Source organism: Wasmannia auropunctata, unplaced genomic scaffold (assembly GCF_000956235.1).
Source record: "Wasmannia auropunctata unplaced genomic scaffold, wasmannia.A_1.0 LD334172.1, whole genome shotgun sequence".
Taxonomy (NCBI): domain Eukaryota; kingdom Metazoa; phylum Arthropoda; class Insecta; order Hymenoptera; family Formicidae; genus Wasmannia; species Wasmannia auropunctata.
In genome coordinates this window covers 213,386-226,296 of record NW_012028718.1, presented here as the reverse complement: position 1 = coordinate 226,296, position 12,911 = coordinate 213,386, and the positions used below count along the sequence as shown (strand labels likewise).

General features: G+C 35.8%; 4 protein-coding genes across 4 annotated transcripts; 2 read left to right on the top strand and 2 right to left on the bottom strand.

Moving 5' to 3' along the window:
• The first annotated feature begins 315 nt into the window (after positions 1-315).
• On the top strand, positions 316-1,885 carry LOC105459650 (DNA-directed RNA polymerase II subunit RPB3). The gene is made up of 5 exons (XM_011705845.1): positions 316-538; positions 618-762; positions 1,049-1,256; positions 1,347-1,553; positions 1,626-1,885. The coding sequence occupies exons 1-5, from the start codon at positions 453-455 to the stop codon at positions 1,808-1,810; spliced, it is 831 nt and encodes a 276-aa protein (XP_011704147.1). The 5' UTR covers positions 316-452; the 3' UTR covers positions 1,811-1,885.
• A 343-nt stretch (positions 1,886-2,228) lies between these two features.
• LOC105459649 (MRG/MORF4L-binding protein) lies at positions 2,229-4,243 on the top strand. Its single transcript, XM_011705844.1, has 4 exons — positions 2,229-2,602; positions 3,078-3,199; positions 3,462-3,816; positions 3,903-4,243. Exons 1-4 carry the CDS (start codon positions 2,497-2,499, stop codon positions 4,055-4,057), a joined length of 738 nt encoding a protein of 245 aa, XP_011704146.1. The 5' UTR covers positions 2,229-2,496; the 3' UTR covers positions 4,058-4,243.
• Positions 4,244-4,543: 300 nt separating this feature from the next.
• LOC105459648 (40S ribosomal protein S28) lies at positions 4,544-5,258 on the bottom strand. Its single transcript, XM_011705843.1, has one exon. The coding sequence runs from the start codon at positions 5,170-5,172 to the stop codon at positions 4,975-4,977; it is 198 nt and encodes a 65-aa protein (XP_011704145.1). The 5' UTR covers positions 5,173-5,258; the 3' UTR covers positions 4,544-4,974.
• Positions 5,259-7,213: 1,955 nt separating this feature from the next.
• On the bottom strand, positions 7,214-11,552 carry LOC105459646 (stromal membrane-associated protein 1). The gene is made up of 8 exons (XM_011705840.1): positions 11,222-11,552; positions 10,463-10,596; positions 9,850-10,017; positions 9,460-9,661; positions 8,968-9,234; positions 8,620-8,885; positions 8,375-8,518; positions 7,214-8,222 (listed from the first exon to the last, which is right to left on the bottom strand). Exons 1-8 carry the CDS (start codon positions 11,535-11,537, stop codon positions 8,109-8,111), a joined length of 1,611 nt encoding a protein of 536 aa, XP_011704142.1. The 5' UTR covers positions 11,538-11,552; the 3' UTR covers positions 7,214-8,108.
• Positions 11,553-12,911: the final 1,359 nt, after the last annotated feature.

Here is a 12,911-nt window from a genome sequence, read left to right as displayed (position 1 = left end):
TTCCACATTCTTCTCTTTATTTCCTAAATATAATTTCTTACACTATGAAATATATACATATGTCTTTGAGTATGAAATCATGTTTGAGTTTATATTTTAAATTTATGTAGTTTAATTATATAACATGTGGGGAAACAATTACAATTTTATTTTTATAAAACTAATTTAAATGTGCATACATGCATGTATATAATTTAATATACATACATATATTAGTATAACTACCTAGTATGAATAAATTTACACACGCTGTGTTTTTCCCCTCCACATTGAATAATTAAACTAACGCAGATGTCAGTCATGTACTCATGTCAGTAGTTCTCAGTGTTCTCGCTACTTTGCAGCAAAGCAGTTCGCTTCTTGCGCGTATTCGCGCGCGTTTATCGTAATAGGATTTATTATAAATAATTCTATTCCCATAAATAAACGGAGAGGTTAATTAACAACATAAAATGCCATACGCTAATCAACCGTCGGTCCATATCTCGGACTTAACCGAGGAAAACGTTAAGTTTCAAGTGGAAGATACCGAATTAAGGTGAGACAGGTTAGGTTAAGTTGAGGTGTCAATAACATGCAATAGCAAATTTATTTATAATTAAATGTTTCTTCATTAGCGTTGCAAATAGCATGAGGCGTATCTTTATAGCCGAAACTCCGACTATGGCCATCGATTGGATACAACTGGAAGCCAATTCTACTGTTCTAAGTGACGAATTCTTGGCACACAGGATTGGAATGATACCGTTGATCAGTGATGATGTATGTGCATGTGTAGCAACGTTTCTTTAGGAAAAGTTGAATAGATTTTTTTTTTAACAAAAATGTGGAAATGCAAGATTTTAACAAGATTAACCAGAAAAATTAAAACACTTTGATTTAATTATGTTTTACATATTTGGTTAATTATTCTGTATTAATACGATTTAATTTTGTATCATTAATACAAATAAGTAATGAATTATTTTTTTAAACTATTATGTCACAAGATATGCCAAGTGATTTGATGGATACAGTGCCGTACAGAGAAAATTTTCCCTGTTTTCAGGTGGTCGACAGAATACAGTACACAAGAGATTGCCAGTGCATGGATTTCTGTCCAGAATGTAGCGTGGAATTCACTCTAGACGTTAAATGCATCGAAGATCAGACCAGGCATGTAACCACGGCGGATTTCAAGTCGAGCGATCCTAGAGTGCTACCCGTCACATCCAGGCACAGGGAAGACGACGCGAGCGAGTACGGAGAAACGGACGGTTCGCATCTTCTTTTTTATGTTACGCTAATTTATGATTATCGTAAAAAAAAAATCAAAGGTATTACAACGATCGTTTGGAATCTTCTAGAGATTTTGATAGTGAAACTGAGGAAAGGGCAGGAATTGAAGCTTAGGGCGTACGCGAAGAAAGGTTTCGGAAAGGAGCATGCAAAGTGGAATCCGACCGCTGGTGTGAGCTTCGAGTATGATCCCGACAATTCCATGAGGCACACATTGTACCCCAAGCCAGACGAGTGGCCCAAATCGGAGTACACTGAATTAGAGGAGGATCAATGTGAGCAATAATTTATGACAAGATTTCACAAGTTTTTATAGCTGTATTTATTGCAACGTACACGTATTTTAGATGAAGCCCCGTTTAATTGGGAGGCAAAACCGAACAAGTATTACTTCAATGTGGAGAGCAGCGGGGCCCTGAAACCCGAAAACATCGTCATGATGGGGATTGCAGCGTTAAAAAATAAATTGTCGAATCTGCAGACACAACTGAGTCACGAAGTGCAAAGCGACGCGTTGAGCATTCATCATTAGGAATAGCTTGATATTTACGTATAAAATTAAATATCGCATATTTTATAAAATAAAATGAGAAAATTACACCTGTAATGTGTTATAAATTTTTTTACTGAAACAGACCGAAAGAAACATAAGATGAAACGTTTTTGAGAAATTCGAGTCCTGTAAGCTAAATCAGAAGGTATTGTCAAATGGCAAACAGTATTCTAAACGCTGATATCTAAAACGGCACCGCTTGCCGGCAAATGCAATAGTAGAATTTATCGCTTTTCTATAAAAATAAAAGAATGATTGACTTTTGCGGTGCATCTTGCCGCCGCGCGGCAAGCGTTGCGCCGCTGCCGCGTCCCTGGTGCAGAAGCCGTAAAAAATTGACCAATCATGGTCGATCATTCTCCTCACATTTGACTGTGATTGGTCAATTTCTTAAGGCTTACCTATGTACGTATATCGAGATTAATGTGCTTCCAAAATGCCCCTCGAAGCTTGGAGCTGCTTGGAGCGTTGAAATGTGATTTGGAAGTGTCAGATTACAATTGTTTCACGTAACGCGTTTTAATAATCTCGATAACGAATCGTTGAATACGACATATGAAATACGTCTGCGCTATACCGTGCGTTCCACTCAGTTGAGGCTTGATCAATCGTGCATGCTGTCTAAATGATCCAGATTGACTCGAGCATAACCAAATTTCGTTAAAATGGCTGTAAAAGAGAGACAAAGCGAAATCTCGTTCGACGAAATAGAATGGAACGTGGAGAATGAGATTCAACTTTTCTTCGCCATGAATGGACACAAGCCAGTCGGTAAGACGCCAAAACCGGCGAATGAGAGGTTATGTTTATCCTCGATCTCGCCTCCACGATTATGTTTACCCATGTCACTCTCAATCGGGTTTAATATCTGTAATTGTTAAGCTAACCAATCGTAGCTATTCCTCTGAAAAGTAATGTGCCTGTGATTGGCCATTTTCATAATTAGAGATGTTATCAAAATCAAGAGTGTTGTGTAAACGTAGTTTTACGTTAGGGCAACTTTGACCAAACTCCGATTAACTTGATCAGCAATTAATTTTTTTAACTATACATCTTGCCAGATTATCGCATTTGTAATCTAAATTTTATTTTCACACATTAAACGCAAAATTAATGTTAACAGAATATTGCAGCATTGCTTGATAAGTTAACCATCAATTAAATTAATCATAGTTTGATCCAAGTAACTGTTGACGAAAGATCACTACATTTGCAATTGTAATTTAATGAGTTGTCCAATTGTAAGGTATAAACAAATATTTTCACATGGTGTGTATATGGGAGAAATTTCGCACCGCCATTCACAAAGATGTGCCGTTGAAAATTATTTGGGATCATTTGGAGTCCATGTACGACCTTATGGCTTTGGTAAGTTATCAATTTACCAAAAAGAAACGAAAGAGTTTAGATAAAAATATTTATGGAAATTAAACCAATTTTTTTATCAATTTAATTGCATAATCTCATTTTTTTTCTATAATAAAATCTGTATTTTTTCCAAAATAAAATTATATCTGGTATGCCATTATGATAAATAAGTTTCTATGTAAAATTATTTTGAATATAATATAATACATCGAGAGCAAATATATTTTGTACACACACACATATATATATTTTTTTTTGACAGGATGATATGGAAGATTTACCTTTTCCCAGTCACGAGATAGACTTTTCCTTACCGGAAACAGAATTTGTGGGAAAGCCACGGAAAAAGGAAGAGTTAGAGATAAAATTGAAAGACCAGAGGGATAAGTACAAAGAAATAAAAAAGGAAAAGGACGTTAAAGAGAGTTTTAAGAAAGATAGCCTGTTGCGTGATTTTAAAGGAACCAAAGACGTGGAAAAGAAAAAAGAAGAGGTCAAGAAGTATGTGAAGGATGTAGATGTAAAAAAGGATAAGTTTAAGGATGCAAAAGAGACGAGGAAAGAACATAAATCTTCGAAAGGCCGTTCGAAAGGGAAGGAGGATTCGGAAGAGAGCGGTATTTTGAACATTTTGATCTCCTATATATTTAAGTAATTTTCTCCCATAGGCGAGCTGCACGCACAAATTTCTATTTCTTTTAAGCATCTAACGGAAAGAAGGAGCGTAAGGATTCCGAATCTAGTCGCGAGCTGATGAAACGGATCCCGAAGAGGCCAACCAGACAAAGCGTGGATAGTTCTTCCAAAGCTTCTTCCAGTCCACGCGACACGCCTCCGCCAAAACGACGAAGAATATAACAATTATTGTAAATATTGATGGCATCGTTTGTGTCCCACTAAGAGCCTTAGTTATAATTTATTATATCATATACACAATAATTATGACACTGTGTTCTTTCAACAATGTGGATGTATATATAGAGAATAAGTTGATTTTATAAAATTTTTCCATGAATAAATATATCATTGCATCTTTTTAAGTAATTTCCAAATGCGATGTGTTCGATACCGATTAGATTTACGTTTTTAAGATTTACTTTGATACATCTACTAAAAATGTAGAATTTTCAGAATTGAATCAAGATTTTCAAATTTAAAAATAATTCTCTAGATATTAAATTTATTTGTGCTTAGTTACTTTATATTTTTCTATATCTTTTGTAAACTCTTTAAAACAAGAATATATTTGTTCTTTTTGAACATAGAATATGTAAAACGACACGAACTAATAATGTAATCATATTCTAACACCAAGGGAGAGCAAACAAGAAAAAACACAAAAAATGGGTAGTAAATGCAGATATATTAATAACCCTTAGATTATAAAAAGCGCTCGGTTTACAATTCGTCGCTGGATGTTACATTGGACGAGGGGGGAACACAATGACAACACCGTGAAACTTGTGGTTTACCAGCCGAGTTTTATTGCAAAAGGCGTGGAATTCTCATGCGTCAGGAATGTTTCCAGGAGAACGTGATCCCGCTCCGTGATCGGCAGCATCCTCTCGAGAAGCACGTGGCCAGAAGAGTGTCGCAGAAGCACGTGCCAGTTGTCGACGATCTTGACCCACGATTCACGATCGATGACTCACGTGATCGACGATCCATGCGTAGGAGGGGATCCACGTTCAGGAAATGCATAGCTGGTGAAACCCGATGATGGTGGCGGTGGCTGGCGACCGTTTTCCTTCCCCCGGCGTTAACGAAACCCCGCGTTATCGAAGCCTCCTCGCCTCGCGCTCGGACTCGAGTAAGGTTAGGAGATCGCCCTCTCGTACCGGCCCCTTCACGTTCCTGATGATCTGCCGATTCTGCTCGCCCAGGAACTCCACCTTCACCTGGGTGCACTGACCCTGCGAGCCGGTGCGACCCAGGACCTTGATGACGCGCGCCAAAACGACTGGTTTATCCATACTGATAGCCTCTCTCTCACGTGGACTGTGACTCGGAAGAGGTGTCTAGCGCAAGTGGAAGAGGACGCGTAAAGTGTAGACGAGCCGCTCAAGTTTTCCGCTCGACTTCCGGTGAGTCGCTGCTGTCCAAAAACGACGTGATTCGAACGGAAACGAAGTTCGCGCATTAACCTCGCTTTCATGATTATTGCCAAACAATAAATATATATTAATTAAGAATGAAATATTTGTTATATATTATTGCAAGAAATTTATGAAATTTATTGATTACAGTCTTGTTCGACAAATGAAATAATTGCAATAATTTTATTCGCTATTTTTAACTATATATATTGTTTTTTTTTATTAGAATTGCCTCGTTAGATTTTTTATCGTTATAAAGTAAAAAGTGTATTTAAAAAATTCGTTTTTTATTACTGCACAACTGCACTAATATTTTTTTCTTTTGCTCGCCAAATATATATCAAACATATTTATTTCACTAATTTAAATACAAAGAGATGTATACATATACACTATAGTTCAGCTATATAAAAAAAAACAGATTTAAGATCTCGTGTTGTTATCAAAATATTTGTCGATGTTACTGCTAATACGTATTTCGAAATCTATTTGTCGTATTTGCCAAATATGGATATAATATCTCGTTTTCAATATTTTGATACAATTATTAATAGATTTGGTCTCTTCCTTGATAAGTTTTAGCTTTTAATGCGTTTTAAAAGGATCGAATATTTAAGCGTAAAAACAGATATTCAAAGATAAAGACTGTTATATATATATATATATACCTGTACATATTATTTATAACAATATGCCAAACTCATTTTTATTTTATATAATATAACAAACAAAGAGAATATTAAAAACAATTTGCACAAAATAGATGTTTAAGATTTGAATTTTTTAAATTTAATTTCTTATTTAATTTATCGTGATATAAATCATGTTAGCAAGATTTTAAGAATAAAAAAATTTAAGATTATTGAGAGATATGCCACTAACTTATTGTCAGATTTAATGTGTCTTTTTAAAGTCTATTATATGTTACAAGTTTAATTCATCTTGCTCAACAATTTTACGAGTAATGAATAATAACAATGATCGAAATTACAATAAAATGTTCTTATATTTTTGACACAAGTACACTATTTCATATAATTACTTATAATAATAATTCATATAAATAACAGCTTGATACTGTAGGCAACAATTAAGATGAGCTTCCTTAAGTCCCTCTTGGTATAGCTTCCGTTGATTATCGGGAATCACTTAAAGTGATTCATCTGTTTATATTAACGCAAACTTGCCAAAAAAATACTGCGTCCTGCTATACCCATATACAGTATCTCATATACCGCGCTTTTTTTCTCGACTACAGGTTCCTTGGAAATTAAATTTAGGTATATCGGCAATCACAAGTCTCGCATGTTAAAAATCAACGAAGAATAAGACTATCATATTTCATTCGCATGTCTGAACCTATTATAAATATAATTACGATAACTCTATGTAGAACCTGTAAGTGAGAAAATGTGCACAATGCTTAAACAGTCTGCATTACAATCATCGTTATCGGTACTTTGAAAGACAGGTTGTGATTATACATCTAAGTATAGTAGTGCCTCCCACATGCTAAACAAATTTATCTTCGCACATGAACAAATGTAATAATAATAAAAACTGTTGTATGCAAATTGTTTCATAATAATACACAGACAAGCATAATTATAATTTATACAATAAATTATATATATATATTATTTAATTACCTGCGATTGCAAAGTATAGTCTCAAAATTTTCTTTTCGAAAGAACATTTTACATATATTATTTTTTGTATGCATCATTATTCAATTCGACGTAACAAAAATATGACGTATCCAATCAAAATGCTTCAGAATTCCTAGCACCAGTGTACGACCTATGGATTTTTCCCACAAAATTCGTATAGATATTAATAAACAAATTGCTGAACTATTTAAATCATTGTCGCAACAGTAATATACTCTATATCTTACTCAAATGTAAAATGCGCTATATCTCGCATATTTATATTATTTTGTATTTATTTACCAATACAGAATAAATGTGGACACATATTGCACGTGTCGAATATAATACCTTAAAAATAAGTTGAAGATCCAAGTCTTTTTACGTCTCTAATGAAACTTGTACATACGCATGTACATCTTTATTTGAATCAGCGTTTGAAATCGGTATAAGTCCAACGAATTCAATTCCCGCGGTTGGATACAATAAATTAAGAGACACGGCAGTATCTCGCGCCAAAAGTGTATGCCACGAGACCGCGCCGTGTCTCTTCGCGCGAACCAGCGAGTTGCAAACACACGCGAGATTTAGAATTGTATTTTACGCCAATTGCAATATTTTCATGAATAAGCTCAAAAACACATAGCAATTGCAGCGATGAGATCTAAACTAATCGAAATTATACCATTTTTCACTGACTCGAATACTTTGTTATGTTGAAAATGGACCCTGGCGTACATATATTTCAATTGCAATTACAAAAAGCTCTTGTTGTAGCAACATAATTTGCACCGTGAGGTACAATGTTTAGCGTCACACAAATGAACTCCTTACATTCAGTCAAAGACTCGTCTCATTTTTATTCCAGTTTCCTTTCTTCCCTACCTCCCTCAACAGTAACGTTGAAAGCTGGTGAAGGCTTTCAAACAAAAATATGTATCTACTTGAAGCACTATAAACATTGACGAATTATGTGTTGAGACAACATTCGAGTAATTGCTCTTTTTTTTAATTTTTTGCGTCTCCGTCGTCAGTTCTATTACTTTCCGAACCAATGTCCAATCGATGGACATGGAAACGTTATTACATTGGATAATAAACTGTCGACATTAGTATACAACACTGAATGAGATAATCAACAGGCTAACAATATTCGCAATAATTTTACTGCCATAAGTTTGTGGAAAGGGTCTGCCCGGGTAGCGCGGCAGCGGCAGGCTTGCCCGTCGTGGCAAAGTTCATATCGCCCAGAGACATCTGCGACATTTGTTGTGGCAGCTGTAACATTATGGATTATGTCACGAAAATAAAACTGACTTGGCTTAATGTGAATATGTGTACATAGTTTTGATGAAATTTATTGCTTTATTCATATCTTGGAAATCATACGAGTATATAGTTACAGTAAAGCATAGTTGAAATTTGCATACCTGAGCAGCAAATGCAGTGGTTTGTTGTTGCTGTGCTGTTAAATTAAAGAAGGGATTGCTGCCAGGAGCTGGTTGAATATTCTGTGTCAGCATTCCACTCCATCCATTATTACTAGGAATATTACTCTGTCCTAACTGCATCATCTGTGACATAAGAGAAAATAAACTTGAAATAATAAAAAAAAAACGATTGCGCGGATAATTATTAACATGCTTGGCAATGCCACGCAAGAAATGTTACATACCATTTGAGGTGGCATTGTGATAGCAGCATTAGGTACACCGTTTAGTTGATTCATTTGTCCTATATGTAAGCCTAAAGGATTGGCTGGTACAGCACCTATCGTATTAGGATTCCCTATAATTTGATTTTGATTGACAGGTATCTGATTTGCGACCGGTATTTGCGTAGGAAGTTGGCCGAGTTGACCCAAAGAGCTTTGCTGCCCAAATGCACCCACATTAGGCATTTGCTGTTTATATGGTATGGAATGCTGAGGATACACTCCCCCTGAAATACATCACGTGTTTAGTTTACAAACGTAATTTAATTATATAATTTCGTCAACACGTTTCTGTGCCTCGTGCATTACCTGAGATACCATAAAGAGCTGGTTGATGACTCGGAGTACCGTATAATGCTAAAATACTGTCTTTTGTCATCTTGCTTTTTTCCTGAGGTAGCAGGGTCGGTTGGTTAAAGAAGCTCTCCTCTTCGCTTTTACTCGCGGTAGTCGTTTTACTTCCATTAGAAGCGTCACTTCCAGTTGATGCTACCGAAGCAGGCGGTGCAGACAAGAAGGAAGAAAATACATCGTCCCCAGAACCATTTACATTTGTTTGGTTAGTTGCTGGTGCATCTGTCAAGGACAATGTGAAGAAAGCTTATATATTCCATAAATTATATACAGTGTCAGAATTCACACACATAGAATACACGATGCAATTCTCTGTATAATGAGCAACTTCTTTCTGTGGTACAGTAAAATTTTTGCTAAAAGTTGCTTTTTTGACAGAGAATCGCGCTATTCTTTCGGTATGTACAAATTCTGGTACATTTTATACATATAAGATAAGAAACATACCAAGACCTAAGAGATCAAGGATTGCAGAATTTTCTTTTGTTCTGCCTAGCTTAGGACTGACAGAACTTCGAGGTTTTGGCAATTGAGGCACTACTTCCGGTTTTTTTACAGGTGGGAGTACAGTAGTCGTAGCTTCCGAACTCTCCTTTTTTCGTCTGCGTTGTCTCTCGGCTTCTTCGTCAAGTTCTTTGTCCCAATTTACCTATGAAAATTATTTATAAGCAATAAATATAAAGATCTACTGCATAAATATATAAAATTAATTGTATATATGTACATAAAACAAAATATTATCAATTTCTTGCACATTAAACGTTTATATATTAAAACATATATTTTTATATGTGACATTATATACCAAAACAAAAATATTAAATATGATAATCATACTTTTGGTAAAGGAGGTGGCACCCATTCTCTAGCTATATATTTTTTATGTTCATATTTCGCTCGAATAAAACTTTCCAGACTACAATCCGTTTGAGGTCTTCGAAAACTATCTGGAAGATTGGCTTCGTAGACTGCTCTGGCTCGAGAATTGCCCATTTGTTGTAAACTCTATAAATTCAAATATATTCGGACATACTCATTATATTCATTATATAATTAGATATAATTTTTAATGTTTAAAACATTGCATTAATTCTAAAAAAAAGTTACACGCTAAGAAATAAAAATAAAAAATATTTACTTAAGGAAGCCTTTGAAATGTAAAGTTTACAGAAGGTATTTAAACATGAAGATTGTAAAATATAAGAATTGATGCTGAATAATTAAAAAAAAATTACAAAAACAGAAAAATGGAAATTTTTCATAGAAAGTAAATATTAAAAATCATTTATTTTTTCATGAAAAATTAATTGTACTTTATAATACAAGTTTACAAGTTTATATTTATGGTTATTTTTCAGTTAGTTCATTTTTTCGATATAAAAGTTTAATAAATAAACAAAATCATCTTCTGTTGAAAAACTATGAACGTAAAACTATGTCCACTACATACCACTACTTGTTCTGGTGTCCATGTGTCTAAATTAACAGACTTGACTTTGCTTATGTGTACCCCAAGATTTCTGTGAATGCCAGCGCATCGAATGCACAAGAAAATTCCCAAATTCCAGCTGGCCCATCTTGGTCCTGCGACATGCAAAGTTCATCGAAGGCATCATAAATAATTCCGTTATCTCTCGCCCACGAATTCCGCTTGGAGACTCGATGCAACGATAAACAACTATCAATAAAAGCGCCACGCCGACGAATCGAGTTATCTAATGTTCACGACTATTAATTATAAGTTTTCAACATGGGACAAGTCACGCAAGAGCGAACGCGTTTTTTTCTCCACCAATCCTCGGAAAGAGGAAAGGAAAGAGAGAGAGAGAGAGAGAGAGAGAAAGAGAGACAAAGGAGTCCGTGCTCCGATTTTTCGAGCGTGATATCCGGAGCATGAAATTCGGGAGGACCTTGACGACACGTTATCGAGTGACAGCTCGCGCTGACAGGTATGTCACGCGGAAATTAAAAATCTATAAAATCCGTCTCGGCGCGTCATATAGAGCATATCAGCGCGTCCGCACGGGTCGTTCCGTGATCGATATCGACGAGTCGACCTCCCCCTCGAGGTCGACGAGCGCGCATCGCACAAAGCCCGAGGAGGGCCCGCCGCACGGAGAGATTCGCCGACCGAGGAGACGGCTCTCCCGAAGGGGAAGCGGATGTGGGGCGCATCCCATGGATCTCGGGCTGGCCGAGAAGCACGAACCTTTCGCGTCACAGTCGACGCAGTACTTGTTATCCTCGTCGCGGAGCATCTGCGTCAGCAGATTCTGACATTTCTCCTGGATCTGCTTGGCACGCTCCTTCTCGTGGCGGGACGTCATCCTCGTTGCTGGCGGCAGCGTCTTCGCGAAGGGATCGGGGACCACGCGCGACCGCGACACCCCGGTGGTGTCGTCTCCCCGCGATAACGCTGCTGCTGGACAGGAGCGCGGCGCCGCGACGGTACCACGTAACGGATTCCGCACCGCGGAGATCCCATTGGCCCCGGTGGCAGTGTCGCGCGGCCGCCGTGGAATCATATCGTGGTGGCCGTAGGTAAACTTCGCGGTAAAATCGTTATCCAGCGGGGGAAACTCGAGAGCCAAGCACGGGATTACCGACCGATGCTCCTATCGATATAATTTATTCGAGTACGTATTCTCCATTAGTATTCTTACCGGGACGGAGAGGACGATTGTTTGCGGTCGAAAAAATTATCTGCTTATCACTGCGGCCGCAGAGAGTGAGTCATAATTCAGAGGAAAATAAATTGATAAGCCGATTCGTGTCGCAGTAACTATTAGAGATATACGTGAAGACGGTATATATACATATACGTGTCTATAGTTTGTATTTATGTACGCGGTCTATCTCGTCTATTCCGTGCCTAGCCTCGATGAACAATCGATCATCGTTATCTTTTATTTGTATAAACAGCTGTTTTCGATACGTTAGGTATTTCACATAGGCCTCTATTATAATATTTACTTATAAAGAAATATTTCTTGTTAAATAAAATGAATCATTGAAATGAAACAAAAAGATACTATTATTTCTAAAAAATAAGAGAAATAAGAATCAGGCTATAGAGCTTTTCCATTTTAGAGATAAAAAAGCAGCTTAAAATTTTTTGAAATGTTGATTTACATAGGCCTCTATTATATATTTACTTAAAGAGATATTTCTTGTTAAATAAAATAAATCATTGAAATGAAACAAAAAGATATACTATTATTTCTAGAAGATAAGAGAAATAAGAATCAGGCTATAAAGCCTTTCCATTTTAAAGATAAAAAGCAGCTTAAAATTTTTCGAAATATTGATTTACATAGGCCTCTATGTATATATGTATATTTACTTAAAGAGATATTTCTTGTTAAATAAAATGAATCATTGAAATGAAACAAAAAGATACTATTATTTCTAGAAGATAAGAGAAATATAAGAATCAGGCTATAGAGCCTTTTCATTTTAGAGATAAAAAAGCAGCTTAAAATTTTTTGAAATGTTGATTTACATAGGCCTCTATATATATTTACTTAAAGAGATATTTCTTGTTAAATAAAATCAATGAAATGAAACGAACAAACAGAAATAAGAAATCGCAGGTTAGAACTTAACCTTTCCATTTTATAGAGATAAAAGAAGCAGCTTAAAAATTTTTTAAAGCTTGAATTTATTTTAGACCATCGATCTTTTAATATTTCTTTTGTTCTTTCCAACGCAAGAAAATTGTTTTATTTTAATATTATTGTAGTCAGGCAATAATACAGAAACAGTAGGCACAGTATTTCATATTTATTTATTAAAGCTGAATTAATATTACATGGAATTATCTACATTTAAAATGAAGCGAAAAATAAACTGAAAAGCTAAAAATGCAGCAGTTAAAAAACATACAGATTATTCGAACG

What these genes read in the sequence shown, in the direction of transcription:
- LOC105459650 (XM_011705845.1), top strand. Translation starts at nt 453, where the DNA reads ATGCCATACGCTAATCAACCGTCGGTCCATATCTCGGACTTAACCGAG. An exon ending in GTGGAAGATACCGAATTAAG is followed by an intron (nt 539 to 617) that starts GTGAGACAGGTT and finishes TTTCTTCATTAG; the next exon opens with CGTTGCAAATAGCATGAGGC. An exon ending in CGAGTACGGAGAAACGGACG is followed by an intron (nt 1,257 to 1,346) that starts GTTCGCATCTTC and finishes GGAATCTTCTAG; the next exon opens with AGATTTTGATAGTGAAACTG.
- LOC105459649 (XM_011705844.1), top strand. Translation starts at nt 2,497, where the DNA reads ATGGCTGTAAAAGAGAGACAAAGCGAAATCTCGTTCGACGAAATAGAA. An exon ending in TGTACGACCTTATGGCTTTG is followed by an intron (nt 3,200 to 3,461) that starts GTAAGTTATCAA and finishes TTTTTTTGACAG; the next exon opens with GATGATATGGAAGATTTACC. An exon ending in GGAGGATTCGGAAGAGAGCG is followed by an intron (nt 3,817 to 3,902) that starts GTATTTTGAACA and finishes ATTTCTTTTAAG; the next exon opens with CATCTAACGGAAAGAAGGAG.
- LOC105459648 (XM_011705843.1), bottom strand. Translation starts at nt 5,172, where the DNA reads ATGGATAAACCAGTCGTTTTGGCGCGCGTCATCAAGGTCCTGGGTCGC.
- LOC105459646 (XM_011705840.1), bottom strand. Translation starts at nt 11,537, where the DNA reads ATGATTCCACGGCGGCCGCGCGACACTGCCACCGGGGCCAATGGGATC. An exon ending in GGACACCAGAACAAGTAGTG is followed by an intron (nt 10,018 to 10,462) that starts GTATGTAGTGGA and finishes TTGAATTTATAG; the next exon opens with AGTTTACAACAAATGGGCAA. An exon ending in TCACAATGCCACCTCAAATG is followed by an intron (nt 8,519 to 8,619) that starts GTATGTAACATT and finishes CTTATGTCACAG; the next exon opens with ATGATGCAGTTAGGACAGAG.